General features: G+C 32.9%; 1 protein-coding gene across 3 annotated transcripts in view; it reads right to left on the reverse strand.

Moving 5' to 3' along the window:
- The window catches only part of LOC115225708 (glutamate receptor ionotropic, kainate 2-like), a 1,130,247-nt gene that overhangs the window by 134,096 nt on the left and 978,017 nt on the right, over positions 1-18,134 (reverse strand). For all 3 annotated transcript variants that reach the window (XM_036499016.1, XM_036499022.1, XM_036499020.1), the window contains one exon: positions 15,752-15,865. In XM_036499016.1, the coding sequence (XP_036354909.1) occupies positions 15,752-15,865 (114 nt within the window). The remainder of the gene's footprint in view (positions 1-15,751; positions 15,866-18,134) is intronic.

The raw sequence follows: 18,134 nt of genomic DNA on the forward strand, positions 1-18,134 counted from the left end.
TTTTTGTAAATTCTCACTATATATATATATATATATATAATATATATATATATATATACATTTATATGTTAGGCATACATATGTGTGTGTGCATGGGTCGGATTGCGCATGGGCATGTATAGTATCTATGCAATTTACTCACATATATTTAAGCCTATTTCCACCAATAACATATCCGAAATCATAAAAATGATACAAAAATTAAAAATATCGTCTGAAAATGGGAAGAAATATCATGAAATCAATAAAATATTTCTATATGTTTATGAAAAAAATTTGTTGGCAGAAATAACGGTGACTAATATGCAAAAAACAAACTACTCGTGATGAGACTGAACAACAAGACAAGACAGAAAATAACGGTTGAAGATAGTAAGAAATATGTATTAAATCGACAGTATTATGCAAGTTTCAGTAAAATAAAGCATCTGCTTGTGACAAAACAGATAATGTGAGCCACTTTGCAATAACAAAGTTATCTTTGTGTTTTGTCCATTAAATTTTTAGAAAAATATCTAAAAGAATATTCTAAGAGACTGTGAATAACATCCTTTTTTAGTGACTAAGGCAAACAAGATAGGTCTCGCTAAGTACAATACATCTGTTACGGTGAGTGTAGCTAATTGACACCTTGAAGTTCTAGAATTTCAAGATATACATACATATATATATATATAGTGAGAGAGAGAGAGAGTTGTGGCCAAAAGTTTGAAGTATATTTCCAAACATTAAAATTCTTATGTCCAAGTACGGTTCGATTTCAATATATGCAACTTATATATTTGGCATTTGATATAAAAATTCTAATTTTAAGACCTACGTCTCAAAGTTTTGACCACAATTATATATGTATGTATATATATATATATATATATATATATATATATATATATATATATTATATATATATATATATATTCAGCAAAAACTATTAAGATTCAAGTGAATTGCAATGAATTCAAATGAATATGGTACTTAACTTAGATGCACCAGAATTCTTTATGGTGTTAACCATAACATAATGTGAGGTGATTATAACCAAGAAGAAAGCATTTGTATTTGCTGCAATATTTGCAGCTTCAAATAAAATTGCTCTTAGTATGAAACAATTGTACTAAACTACTAATCCATTCTTGTTGCTTTTTTCTTGGTTTTATATACATATATATATATATAATATATATATATACATATATATATATACATACATATATATATATATATACATATATATATATATATATATATATATATATATATATATATATATATATATATATATATACATACATATATATGTATATATATATATATATATATATATATATATATATATATATATATATATATATATATATATATATATATATATATATATATATATATATATATATAAAGATTGTTGCATTTTCCGGCATCGCACCCCCTCTGCTGTCACTTCCGGCTGCTTCGCGCAAAATTTGTTGCTGATTGCCATCTACCACCTTCCCTAAGACTTCTGCAAGAATATACACAACTAGCGCCATCAACTAATGCTACCACGACATCTACCAGTCTTGCCATTGCCGACTACCCTGATGTAGACAACAACATCACCCGCTATAACTTTTACCAAAGCATTCACCACCATGGACAACCAAATTTACCAACACCGCTTCCACCCTACAGTTGGTTCTCACCATCCCTTCTACCACCATTCCAAATGTGACTTCCAACGCACCAACGACACTAACACGTGGGGAGCTCCCGCTACCAGTACAAGCAACTGACTATCCAAATTAGTGTCAGGATCTATCTAAATACACATTTCTTTGATGTATACTTCTGAAGAAATACGAAGCTCTATATAAAACTTCCAGCTCTGTTAGAAGTTTACCTTATTTTTTCATTTCATTTATTATTCTATGTCTCTAAGAAATCTTCAGGCTCAGAAGCCTGAAGTTTGCTAAGATACACAAGGTACGTTATATAATCTGCCTAAAGTCCGGGTATCTTTAGCAAGAAACTATTACTAGCTCTTATTGTAAATACTGTTGATTTTAATTATTTTTGTCTCTCACTGCTTGGAGTACACTTTGCTGATGATACCGTAACTGAAAGTTAACTATATACATATATATTCATACATACATACATATATATACACACACATATATATATATATATACATATATATATACATACAGGAATACATATATATATACGTATATATATACATTTATACATACATATATATAAACATATATAATATATATACATATCTATATCTCTCTCTCTCTATATATACACATATGTATACACATATATATATATGTATATATATGTATGTATGTATACACACACATACGCACACACACAAACAGACACACACACACACATATATATATATATATATATATATATGTACTTACACAGACACACACACAAACAGACACAGTCACACATATACAATTAGTAGCGATGGAATTGGCATATTCAAATTAACATAGATGCGTTGTTAGAACACAGAAAACTGCGCTTTTGGTATTGAAAAATTGTCTCTTATACGCGCTTGGTGCATAAACGCAGGCAGATAGATCGTAACAGAGGAGAACTGTTTGTCATGGGTGTCGGAATTGCTATATCATTTGATTTCATTCTTGGGGAAAATCATCATTTGGAAGTGTCCTGTCACTCTATGTCAGTCAAATCTCACTGCTACGATGTGCAGAATCTCAGTATGCTTTCAGACTATTGTCACAAACAAACAGATGTTTTACTGAAAATTGATTTTTAGTGATGGAATCCGTATTACTACCACAAGGTGAACTTAATATCCAACTCAATGAGGATGTGTTGCTAGAACACTGGGTACTCGTTATTTGCCTTGAGGCATCCTCTCATATAGGCGCTTGGCATATCGGCTATATGCGACATCCGTGTCTGAAAGAACGCTGATATTCTATATATCATTAGTAGTCTGCTTTGAATAGTATGCAGATTGCTTAGCAACCACATTGTTCCGGGATCAGTCCCACTGTGTGGCACCTTAGGCAAGTGTCTTCTACTATAGCCTCGGACCGATCAAAGCCTTGTGAGTGGATTTGGTAGACGTAAACTGAAAGAAGCCCGTCATATGTATGTATATACATATACGTATATATGTATTTGTGTGTCTGTTTGCACCCCCCCGAACATCGCTTGAAACCGATAATGGTGTGTTTACCTCCCCGTAACTAAGCATTTCGGCAAAAAAAACCGATAGAATAAGTACTAGAGTTACAAAGAATAAGTCCTAGGGTCGATTTGCTCGACTAAAGGCGGTGCTCCAGTATGGCCGCAGTTAAATGACATAAGGAACTAAAAATTTTGAAAATATGCAGCGAGAATATCGTTTACGTGATGGAAATGAATATTGCTAGAATGGTTATTATAATTTACAAGATTAAATAAATAACATGGGTTCCTTTCGGTTTGAACGGCAGTTTTTCTAGCGGTGTCATATAAAATTGTCACCCATAATTATGACCCTAGTATCGATCTATTGTATTGCAATCTATTTTAGGGTTAGGGTTAGGGGTGGAGGAATGGTATCTGTTTTTCTTCACAAATATAAATAAACCTAATCTGTTTCTTAAACGAGGGATATATTCATACGGTAAAGAATGTTTTTACCTCAGTAGACGTCAGTGATTGGTTGAAATTGCAGAAATTGAAGAAAAACAACAACAAATATCTTGCAAACTATAGAATTTTCTGAATAAAGCCAAGAGAAATAGATGTTTTATAAATACATTCTACAAGCATGCGAAGTTTAACATTTTTTAGTTACCTGGAAATTACGTTAGAAGCTGCCGTTCAAACCGAAAAGATCCATAACATGATTATTTACGAAACAAATACATTGAGCGAGATATTTCAAGAAGTAATATGTCTTCCCCAGTAATAAAACTAAAGCTGACTTTCAGAATAAGTACACTGTCCTTGACGTAATTCAGTTCAATTAATTAATTGGAAATATTAGCAAGTTTTATTGAGAAACCGAGTCCATAATTTGTTATGTTCATAAATTATCTAATTAGTCTTGCATTTGAGAATTTCTTCTAATGCAGAAAGAACATGACACCAAAATACATGGCTTGCATATTTTGGATCTAGGGATCCAGACGATACTGGTCTAATTGACAAAATAAACCGGACTACAAGAAATGATAAAAAGAGTCAAGATATAAAATACGTATAATCTCTATCTTAACCATATGAAAACAAAAATCACTGCTGCAGGAAAACAGAAAATAAAGGTTAACATGAAACTGGTCAGAAGTTAGAACAGGTTGAAATGTACAAGTATCTTAGAACCTAAATCTTTGATGAAGGCACGTGTAAGAGAAAGAATCTGAACACATAGAAAAGATTAACATCTGGACCAGCAAAAATGTCCCATCTAAGTTAAAAACAAGACTAATGCCAACGTCCATTTGGCCAATAGGCATGTATGGATGTGAAGCATGGACACTGAAAAAAATTGAAGACAACAAAATCTCTACGTTTTAAATGAAGGTGTATGGGCGAGTGCCATGAATCTCTTACAAATATCATCGGATAAATGAATGCATACTACAAGAAATAGGTGAAAGTCAACAACTCCTGAACGTTGAGGAAAATATAAAGCTCGTATACTATGACCATATCCGAAGAAGTAGACGTTTCCAAGACATTATCAGGAAAGTAAAAGTAGAGGGAAGTAGGTCAAGTGGAAGGCGAAAAACACAATATATGGACAATTTAAAGAAGTGGTTGGACAAGAGCGACAAAGCAGCTGCAGAACTTGCGCTTGATTGACCTTCGATGCATTTCCATCAATACTTTGCAGGTTTACGAGTGATTTCTGAGAACATAAGCTACAGCTACCTTTGAATTGATATAAGTATTATTGAGCACGATATTGCCTGTGTTATTCTTTGTTTTGAGGTTCCAAATAAAGCTAGTGAACGAGGTGTACATAATTAAGTAATATGAATTTTAACTTGAAAATAATAGTGAGGTATCTGGTGATAAAAAATATATTATATTCTACATTCGTTCAGAGAAATTCTTTATTTAAAACGTAGTAAATATGATCCTTAGCGTTGCACATAATATTAGAGATATATTCACAAGAGACATTACTTTATCAGTATTAATACTACTACTAAAAGGGAGACAATATACACAGTATTATCTCTTCTAGATTGAGATGTAATATTCACAAAGAACATACGCCGTAAATGTTAACGAATAATAAAAAGCAAGTTCTCTATTACTATTTACTTTTTATTGTTAATTGCTGCTATATTATCTGCCAGAATGTGTGGGGGATTACGCAAATTCTACAGTATGGCGACAATAAATTCTACTATATCAGTTTGAGAGGAGAGAGTGCGTTCCCAAAATCCTTATAAAATTAATGCATTATCCGAAACTACATTAATTCCGCAAGATGAGTTAAACAACGTAATATTTCTCTTACGTAACAGGTTTCTACCTATTTTATTGGATTCAGTGTTGTATTCCTGATTAACATTTGTTAAATCCATTGAAGTCATATTTGGTGAGATGGTTATCCCTCGTTTACAGCTTATTACGTAACTCATCCAGATCAGAGCTTACTTGAGAAGATTCAGCAATTTAGGAACTGATTTGAATTATGTATTGTCGTATGACATCGCTGCCGTTTGTTATTTTGACTATTTGTGGTTGTAGTTAATCGAGATTTGAGAATGTGATTAAGACTTTCCCTAGAGTTCGTGTGTATAGTAATACATTTTTCCTAGGTGGCTGTATTACAACAACTATGTACTTGTGAATACGCTCCACTTTCCTTAAGCCTTTTAAAATCACTCTCATCAGGCATTCATTAAAACTTGCCTGTAAATCCAATCTTTGCTAAAACCGCTCTATGGTAGACGGATACTTGGGAGAATATTTCTTCATTAGCTTAGTCTGAATACGGTAAGAGGAACCAATTTAATAATACACTTAATGAACTCCCAAGGGAGGTAAGAATATTTATTACAATATCGTAGATTCTCGTTGGGTTTATGGTGCGGGTGATAGATGTTTTTATTAAGTTTCTATGTTAAATCTACAAAATTAGCTACTTTACAATTATGTCCTAACGTGATAGAAAGTCTAATACTTTTGAAAACTTTTTTTCTTTTACAAGCGACAAAGCAATTTACTAAAGTGAGTGAAGAAGCTCTGACATTACACCTTTTGAGTCATTACACTTGAGGAAAGTAAAATATTCTAGTGATTGTTCAATAGATAATCACTGATTAGAGAATGTACCACCACCATCATTCCTACACACACATACACAGACACAGACACTCATACATACACACACATTTAATCGCAGGCGTTGTTGTGTGGTAACCTTGCTTAAATAAATAAGCATTGGCCGGTGACCATGGCTTGACCTCAGACCACAGACACACACATATATATACACACACATATGTAGAAGTTCTGAGTTCAAAGCCAAGCTTATATGTATATACTCGTCCACCCTCACTTGAAACACATACATGCTCATCCACACATTCGCCAAAAAATAAATATATATACGTACGCGCATACACGCTCGCACACACACTCGCACAAAGAGGTTCATATACACGACAATATACACACATGCACAAGAAAAAATAGGGCTAAAGGCAAAATGCAGAACATTGTGTAAAAAGTGTGAAAAATAAGAAATAAGAATAAAAAGTAAAGGTGTAAATATGCTCGTGGCGAACGCGCATGTCTATACATACTCATACGCTTACGCACACTCACATGCATGTGCCTATGTGTATATGATCGTCCACACTCGCTTGAAACACACACATGCGCACCCCCACATTCGCCAAAAAATATTTTATGCATACACGCACACACGATCACACACACACACGCGCGCACAAAAAAGGTTCATATGCATTTCTATATACGCACATACTCCCATGCACGCACGCACACCAACACACATCCACATGCTCACAACTCTTCTTTATGTGTCATAGGGACAAATATGAATCTCCAAAAACCTACTCTGCTATGACCTTTTAACATCCTTCATAAAAAGTTGTTCTTGCACTGATGAGTACAATTATATATAATTAAATTAATCTAATTAATTTATGTATTTCTATTCAACCACGAATTTGCATGTTTTTTATATCGCTATTCGAAACGATCGACTGCATGAATTAAAATTCTCTAACATTTCAACATCCCTTCTCTATTTTTAACATGGGATTCCTTTCCATGAATTCACAACACACCGTATATGTTTATATATATGTGCCTATATATATGTATGTATATGGATATATATATGGATATATATATATATATATATATATATAATATGTATATGGATATATATATATATATATATATATATATATATATGGGTATATATATATATGTATAGAATTTAATATAAAATATAAATTACAAAGTGGGACAAGAACGCAAAATCACACAAGGATACGACACAAAAAACCGACGGGTCACTCGAAGCCTCTAATCTTCAGTCGGGAACCGGATCATCTTAGTAATTTCGGCTATGTATATGGATATATATATATGTATATGGATATATATATATATATATATATATATATATATATATATATAATATATAATATATATATATATATATATATATATATATATATATATGTATATGGATATATATATATATACGTATATGGATATATATATTATATGTATATGGATATATATGGATATATATATATATGTATATGGATATATATATATGGATATATATATATATATATATATATATATATTATATATAATATATATATATATATATATATATATATATGTATATGGATTATATATATATACGTATATGGATATATATATATATACGTATATGGATATATATATATATGTATATGGATATATATATATGGATATATATATATATATATATGTGTGTGTATATGGATATATATATATATATATATAATATATATATATATATATATATATATATATCAGTCATCGTAATTTAAATGCTACAAAGAGCCAGAATGCTTGCTGGCAACAAACAGTCTTATATAAATACTTAATATCTACGTTTAGCAGTTGCTACTGGATACCAAATTATTATTTCTGCATTTCAATATTAACGAAAATAATTTCGATTTCGTCATGTTGTTAACTCGTACACTTGCATGTATGTATGTATGTATGCATGTATGTATGTATGTATGCATGTATGTATGTATGTATGTATGTATGTATGTATGTATGTATGCATGTATGTATGTATATACATATGTATGTATTTATATATATATATGTATGTATTTATATATATATATATGTATGTATAAATATATATGTATGTATGTATATATATATGTATGTATTATCCATATATATATATGTATGTATTCATATATATATATATATATATATATATATATATATAGGATTTCTTGTTTATGTCTCCTTATATATCTTTGCTTTGACGTTTGCATTTTTAATATTACTTTGCTAGCAATGCATCTGTTCACACAGTTAATGCATGTAAATCTCAATTTCTTTCTGTAATACTTGCATACGCATTTATATATTTGAATCGATTTCTAACTGCAACACTAAAAGAATATGTATATAATAGGGAAAAAGATGAAAGCACATCCAGTTCTTTTTAGTTGTTCATCGTGACAAGTAATAATTTACAATTATTTTCGAGGTGATGATTTTTGCAGGCAATATTACCAAAGAATCTCCTTCAAATGTGTTCAATTGTTATGAAATACGAAATAAAATTTGAGATGCGACACATCTTTATTTCAAGAATTCATTGAAAATTTATTTAAGCTATTTTAGGTATACAAAATGTGAACCTCAGCAAGTTTGCAAATAAATTGAAACAAGAAATGGACGAATAAGAAAAATAGAGAACGTTATTGAATGATCTAATGTATTCCTTTCAAAGAATGAAAGAAACGATGCTTGAGTTTCGTTTAGAAACTGTATATTCTTTGAATATTAAACACAAATATTACTAGTTAATATTTTCTAAGTGTTCCTTTTCTAGTTGAATTTTGATAGTTCATCGATTATTCTGCAGAAACCTACCAATACGTAGAGGTGTTTCATCAAAGCAAATGTATCCTTTTAATGTCTGCAAAGTTAACGCGTTTCTGCAGCTATTGGATATTACTTTGCTTGATTTTAAATGCGTCCTACTGAATTCAGCTTTCAATAAAAACAGTGAAGTACTGTACAGATGAACAAGTATCTAAACCCAATCAAAGCACATCTGATTTGTATATATACGAAATATTACGGACATTTTATAACACAAATATCACATATGCATTTGTGAAAATTATACTCTACACGAAAGCTGGTGAGGATGAATGCGTAAACGAATATTAATTTGCAATGAAATACATGACGTTACCACAGTACCACAAATATTAACTAGACATGGGTAAAAGCGATTAATTTTACTCTAGTATATGGTATTCATGTTATAAATAACATGAGATGAAAGGCAAATTCGACGCTGGTTTTATTTGAAAACAGAAAGATCAGTGACAAATCTTGAGACATTTAAAAGGGATAACAATAAAATTCTTTAGTCATGAAATTTAGTGTTTCTGCTATGGCGAAGATAAACAAATCACAACCGTGCATAAGTTGATAATACCATTGGCAGTTATTCATGCATAACTCTATCGCTTTTCTCTCTTCCTCCCCTCTCTAGCTATCCCTCTATATATGCATATACACACGTACACATATATGTGTGCGTATGTGTATGAATATATATACATATATATAATAGACAGTTTGGTCGATAGACAGACATTGTACGAATTACATTTATTCAGAAAAATCTCCAGAATATCTCAGAGGAATTATCCTTCTTCTACTTGATATTTATAAGTGTTTAACTTAGAAATAAAATAAATAAACCAACTGATTAAATATCGATAAATCGAAAGGAGATACTGAGCAAGAAATAATCAAAAAATGAAATACAGAAAGAGAGAAGGAAAAACAGTGGGAATAAATTTAAGATGTGTGACGCAAATACAAAGGTTTAAAATCTAAGTTGAGTTTCCTTACAAATTATTTTCACTAGGTTGGTATATGAATATTTACGTGCCCTGTAGTGGGGTGTTGAAATTTTGGGCAACAATGGAGGCCATATTTTATGAAATTGCTTTTGAAGTTATCAATACTACACTTCCAAAATTTGCAGCCAGTATTTAATGTCTACCACAATGTGATATACTAAGATGCTTTTTTTCGATGTCTTGTACAATGGACATAGTGTTCAAGTATTTCGTATAATGCAAATTATTATAGATATGTACTTAATTTCTGTGGAGACACATGGCCTAGTGGTTAGAGCAGCGGAATCGCGGTCGCGGGATCGCGGGTTCGTATCTCAGACCGGGTGATCTGTGTATTTATGAGCGAAACGCCTGAGCTCCACGCGGGTCCGGCAGAAGGAAATGGCGAACTTCTGCTGACCCTTTCGCCACAACTTTCTCTCACCCATTCCTCCTGCAGCTCACCTGCGACGGACCGGCGTCCCATCCAAGTGGGGAAACTATACGCAAAGGAAACCGGGAAACCGGCCCTTATGAGCCAGGCGTGGCTCGAGAAGGAACAAACATCATATATAACTACATATGTGAGACAAAATTTTTTTAACGGCGGTGCATCAGCATGGCCGCAGCTCTGAGCTGAAACTTAAAAAAAAAAAGATAATTGTATATTCTCTATACTAAAAGTAGTACTTGCTTTAATATCCTTCCGTTGTACAATTAGAGTTAAATTAGACTTAGGTCAGCATAAAATTGGCTTGCTTAAATTTTGCAAGCCATGAATATGAGTGAAAATGATCAAGATGAAAGTTTTGGAAGCCATACATTAAACATTGTTTGTAGGCTACATAGTACACCACCTCAAAACTAACAAGTCTTGAAAAATTTCCTATATTTAAACCCACACACACGATCTTATTCAAAATTTTCACTTTCATTACACTTAATGTTGCGTCTCTCAAAATAAATGCATTCAATGTCTAGTCGTTTAGCTCTTGGTGTTATGTCAAAGTAAATATATTTCGAGGACTATATATCTGCCGAAATAATCGTGGCCAGATGAAAATTGCTTTTAGAGGTCTGAATTACTTTGTCATTCTGGGTACAGCTTAAAGGATAAGCTATTATTATTCCCTCAGTTGTATATAACGGCAGCTATTTCTTGTCGGAATGCATAGATAACATCGGTTTTCGTGAGATCTCATCGCTTTAGAGTCACTCGGCACAGACAATGCGTGTGGTTGCTTGTGTATCTTTATGTGCATCTGACAATACTCTGAACTAAAACAGGGCCAGTGATCGGTAACTTTTGATACTCTACTTTCAAAAACTTCACACACACGCACACATGTATGTTTATTGACTATCCTTAAAGGAATAAAAATTTTGGTGGGTATAAAAAGGCGAAGCAAAATAGTGAAAAGTAAATATAAAATATTGGAATATTACGTATGGGTCGTAGTGAAGAGAGAGATAGAGACCGCTCATTACTCCAATAATATAATACAATCTCTCAAGTGTACGATAACCGGTTCTATGCCCGAAATTGATAAAGATTATCTATTTCGGTATGTCAACCATTCCGACCCCAATTTGAAACAGACATTGAAGCTAGCAGTAGATTCATTGACTAAATGTTATCAAAGATTATTTGTAGCAATTTGTGTCCAAATACATATTTTACTTGATGAGCTATGCATTTCTTCAAATTCATGCAAATGAAAAGACAAAAATAAAACAATTACAATCATTTTAAACACTCTGCAAATCTTTTCTTTGCAAACCCTCCAATTTCAGAGACTTTTGTCTTCTCATTACTCATTTCACATCAACAAGGGCTACACTGTGGAAAACATGGAATCATGTCACAGAAAACATGGAAACATGACATAGAAGACGATTTGAATATTGCTTTGCTACCTGTATCTTTCGTCCAGAGTCCGGAAAATCAGCTTTCTACGATTGGATTCTTTACTTGTGTATCGAGGTTCTATAGATTGTTTTTTTTTTTCGTATCCTGATGGATTTTCATTCAAGCACCGGGATCTTAGCGAATAACTTTATGTAAATCGGCAATTTATGTTCATTTTTCTTTCCTTTGTTTTGCATTTTGATTTTGGCGTTGTTCGTTCACGTACCAACCTCAATTTGTGAAAAACACAAATATTCTTCTTCGCGTACATCAAAACTAGTGAATATAGTCGTTGGAGTTTGAAAATTGCAATCCGAATTTCACCAATTGGTTATACAATAATTCTGCGTGGTATATTAATTAAGGATATTCATAGGGCGATACCTGAAGGTTTCCCCTCTACGTTCAACAAAGAATATAGTGGGGTAACATTTTCAGCGCTCGAGTGAATATCAAAGCCTTAATAATTGATACTTTATGAACAATGTTTGTGTCTATGTATGTATGTATGTATGTATGTATGTATGTATGTATGTATGTATATCATTGTTTAGTTTTATTTTAAGATTTCTCGCCGATATAGAAAGAGCCATTTCTAACGTAAATTCGAGGCTCCTTCATTAGGATTTCAACATCAACAACAGGGTATTTTTGCTTGTATGTTTATGTGCAGATTTGTATGTTTTCTTTTATGTATGTATTCTCACAGATATTGCTGCCTATCTAGACATGCACATATATATTCCAATGATAAACTTCTGGCAAGTTTTACAGATTTTTACAGTTCCAGTGATGGATTGGAAATGCAGTCTTCGAATTAGCTTTCTTCTTTCTGGTTTTGAGAAGCCTAATTTCCCAAAATTGGTATTTAGACATTGTGTTACATATTCTAGGGCCCTAATAATTACAGGTATAAACCAGATCTTGTAATCTGGATAGAGTAATTTAAGACTTCTCGATAGTTCAGCGTAGGTATTCTCTTTTTTACTGATCTTCAGCTTTATATTAACATCCGCTGGGCCGCTAATTTCCAAAACTGTACACATTTTCTCTTTTCTATCCCAACTCATTATATCAGGTCCGTTGTGCGTACATTTTATTGAGGTCTTCGCTGGTACATTCCACCAGTATTAGTTTTCATTATCAGTGGCTATGGCTTCTACGACATTATGGGTTTTTATTTCTTTGTCTCTGGCATTATCTTTCCGACGGGTTTCATTATAGAGTGTCCTAGCTACAGCGTCATGTCCCATCGGTAGATAATACCGTGATGACATTTTTGGACAACTGCTTATGATGTGGGTGATATCTTCAGTGTGAACTCCACAAAGTCTGATGGGTTATCACATTTTACTGCTTCTCTCGCTTCCCTATCCTTTTTGTGCATCAGGTACTTGGTTGATATTTTATGTTCCTGGATTGCAAACACATGCCCTTCCAAATGGGAGGTAGCTATTCGGCTAGTCATCCATGATAAGCTTTGATGATCGATGTTACTATCATCATGGAGCTTTCTAGTAAAATATTCATGCATAGTCTTCTGCTCATATAGCCTCATCCTTTCATCTGATTTATACGTTGCAGTAGAGTCGAGCAACATCTTTGGGTATGTATTCTAGGTTATCAGACAAAGTGTGTTGCTGAAGGAGCTGCTTTCCAAGTCTTATAATGTTATCAGCCTCATCCAAGCAAACTTGGGCAAGGGATGCACGTCGACGCTTGGTGGTTAAGAGATGTTGCCGAAGGGATATGATGCGACATTCAAATGTTGGTATGAGTACTAGTACTGCAAACACATTGTGGGCCTTGAATGTAGAGAGGTCTGAGGTCCAGATTTTCTTTATTAGGCTGTAATAGTCTTTAGTGATACGTGTTTTGTTAAAGGTGCCATTGTAAATTATATTTTCATGTATGTATGTATGTACGTATGTATGTGCGTATGTATGCATATATGTATGTGCGTATCTATGTGCATATGTAGGTATGTATGTATGTGCGTATGTAATTATATATAATGTGTTTATCAGGAAGCATTTTTTAATAAGTGATATCGCATTTTGAAAAGAAAATTTAGAATCATTCGCTAATTGCACAATAATTTTAGCTCTACAACGTTTGATATTCATTCCTCCGTGTCTCTATTAATAGTGTTTCCATTGAACGAACCCCGCACTAATTACTTCATAATCACTGTTTAATCACTAATCTTTGATTAATCAGTTTATCATTTTCATAATCATGTAATATCTTTCATAATCATGTAATGTCTTTATATAAGTTACACATCAAAAGAGAGAATCGTATGATTTTTTTTTGTTATTAACTTAGTACTGATATTAACTGAAGCCTTTTGAAACATTTCTGATGTCCACTAGCCCGAAATCTATAGATTCTTATTGTAATTCTGTATGAATAAGGCATCACCTCTTTTCTCGCTGATCTGCATACCCTAGGTACAATATTTCTGATGTATTGATTTACTTTCTAAATACGAATAACTTTCTATATATTCCTTTTGATCTTCTATTTCTTCTAAATGTGTGTTAAATGAGCCATCGATGAAATTTCTTGGTTAGAAATCGCTCGACAAGCTAGAAATAGCTAACAATTTTAACTAAATTTGCATAGTACTACTTCAAAAGATGAGGAATGCATTGGGTAATGTAGTATTGGATACTCTAAACCTGACAAGAACTGATGGTCAAAGACAAAAGTCAATGTATTCATAGGTTTAGTTGGTCAAATTTGAACTGGTTTTGAATAAAAATGACATCAGAATGAGCAACGTGATAGTATGATTATACATTTCAATGACATAAACATAAATTCCGTGATGCCCATAGGGGTAAACTATGGTCTCGGCCACTCATCTGAAGTTTGTGTATAAATCTTAAGTACAACTATTATAGTTTATGTTAAATTTGGGAAAAGAAACATGTTATACATATTGATAAACAAATGAGTAGATAGCGAAATTGGTATTGCTAAAAGCCACAAACACACGAACACACACATACACACACACATATACACGCGCGCGCACACACACGCACACACACACACATACACACACACACAACATGCATACATATGTATGGGGGCGTGTGTGTGTGTGTGCGTCTATATAAGTAAATATATAAGGATATGGGTAAGAGGGACTGATCACAGCTATTTTGATTGAGTGTCATTCAAAATTATTCGATATGAATACTCGAGGATTTCTCTTACAGAGTTCGTCAAATGCCAGAACTTAAGCGAAGAGGATTATTATGAATATCTTGATGTATTTTGTATGAAAGAAATCAGAGAAAAGCGTGCAATAGTTATTGCCATTACTCTCTTTATCACAAATCTCACTACTAAGAGACTTGTGTACAAATAGACATGAATAACCACAAAAGGACTTTCGATTAAATTAACCCAAAATATAGATATGGGCAGGATACACATACATACATATCTTATTTTCTTTTCTAGGCAGAAACCCGCACATACATATATTATAATATCAATATATATGCAATTTATTTATAACGAATTGGCTAGAAAAAATAATCCATTGTCTTTATTATCATTCCTAATTACCCCGTGGAATGAACTTCATTTTTAGCAAACATTTGAAACAGTTCCCCAGTCTGAGAATAACTACATCCTTTGTCATTTGGCCTTCCAGTAGCTGATAATAAAAACAAAATATATATGAATATATAGTACTTACCAAAAGTGTTACCACTGTGAGGGTATGATTTGCAAGAGACTCTGCAATTTTCCTCTGGCTCAAAACGTAATTTTTGGTTATATTAATGCCAGAAAGAGAATTCCATATGCCTATCTGAAATGATAGAGAAGACAAATACAAAAGATAAAATACAATAAGACAAAAGACATACGCAGTTACATTATTACTGATATATTACAAGTTATATATCAGTAATTAGAGTTTTTGTTTAATGGGTCAGTAATTAGAAACATTCTATGATACAACCATGTTTACTTTTCTCTGATTTGATTGTCAAATTTCCATCCAAGCTTATTCTCTGCTATCGATTCATTTGAATGATATCAAATCACATGGAGACGACAAGAAACAACTGGGTGGTATCTTGTGTAAAAGTTTCAGGCACAAAGAATATGAATAAGTTTTGGAAATCCCTGGGATGTCAGTGCTATCGTGTAAAATTGACATCTGGAAATACACTCTACATGATAAAAACAGCTGGGCAGTCCGAGGTGAAGGATGAGAGAAGAAACCATTCTGTACGTACTCCTCTACTGATTCAGCATTGCTGCTTTGTGAAGAATTTTGAGGGAGCCAATGCTTTACAGGATATGTGCTTCGTCAACTGAAAAAGTATATGGTGTGTCAAGTGTTTAAGAAAAAGCAAAGAACTGTCCTGAGTTTCTGTGTAGCTGTTGCCTACATCAGTCTAGATAATGAGAAAATGCGTGAAAATCAAAGTAAACGTATAAAATGATGGAACTCCCTATGAAGTAGCACCCACTCTGTAGGATTACTTCAATTGATATGATAATACAAAAGAACAACCGTAGTATACAGTAAATATTGATAATCTAAAGGAGAACAAAATGAACACAGCGCAAATGGAAGAAAGGAGATTAGATTATCAGGACTGCCAGAAGGCTAAATAGTTGTTGAAAACCATACGAACAGCTAAGCAAGGTAAAATAGATGCACTGTTAAGAGGCTAGTAGTCGAATTAACGCTTAGAAGTTTCCCCCAAATGCTTACGTCACGCGGTAGAATCATGTCTAAATAGTATTTGCTTTATACTTTTTTCCTAAGTGATATGTTGCTCTGATATTCTCATGCATCGAGCTGTTAAACTGCAGTACTACGTGACGGTGCACTTTAAGTTTATCTATCTATCTATCTATCTATCTATCTATCTATCTATCTATCTATCTATCTATCTATCTATCTATCTATCTATCTATCTATCTATCTATCTATCTATATGCTTGTCTGTCTGTCTATATTATATGTATATGTACTTCAATTTCTGAGTTCAAATTACGGCAAGGTCGACTTTGCACTTCCTTCTTTCAAGATTGCTAAAATAAGAAGCAGTTTAAGAACGGGGTCGATGTAATCGACTATTCCCTTCTCCCAAATCTTCAAACCTTGTGCCTATATTAGAAATAATTATTATTATTGAGTGGGAGATCAGTGCATACCATCAAAGTGACACCAAGTTACAAATATTTGAAGTCCAGTATATCCATCATGAATCCCTGTCTGATAAGGGTACACCAGGCACATGCATCATAACAGTATATGTGCGCAACATAGTGATCTCATATCACGAAACACTGCGAATGACCTTGCAGGTGGCGCCCAGTTAGGATTTTCTTCAGGTGGAGTAGCCCATCCCGTTCAAAAAGACCCTGAATTGAGGTTATTTAGATGCTGAACTAAACACTCATGTTTCCAAACATGAATTATCTAAACCCAAAGAATTCCTCTCAACACATTGCTATGATGCTCCCCCACTATTATTTCTCGTGATGAGATACGAACATATCGTCAGACGCTAAGGGACGTGCTCAACTGGTTAAGGTCAAGTAACTAACAAGCAAATCTGTGGAATTGAGCAGAATATTTGCTGTAGATCATCTTTTATACTCAGACAAAAATGTACATGATAACACTACCAATCACTTAACATCAGAAGGCATGAGAACTACGGCCTGGTACTACATCATGGCATTTATTATTATTATTATTATTATTATTATTATTATTATTATTATTATTATTATTATTATTATTGTTGTTGTTGTTGTTATTATTGAATGAAAGAGCAGTACATGTCATCAAAGTCACCGGGCTAAAATATTTGAAGCCAAGTATACCCATTATGATTACTCGGCTGATACTAGTATACCAAGCACATGCATCACAAACATATATGCGCGTATGACGCTCTCATATCAGGAAAAACAGCGAATGATCTTACAAGTGGCGCCGAGTTAGAATTTTCGTCATTCCGCGTACCCCATCCCGTTCAAATGGTCCTTGAATAAGACTTGTTTAAGGATATTGAACGAAACTCCCATGTTTTCAGAGGTGAATTATTCAA

This window comes from Octopus sinensis, linkage group LG2 (genome assembly GCF_006345805.1).
Source record: "Octopus sinensis linkage group LG2, ASM634580v1, whole genome shotgun sequence".
Taxonomy (NCBI): Eukaryota; Metazoa; Mollusca; class Cephalopoda; order Octopoda; family Octopodidae; genus Octopus; species Octopus sinensis.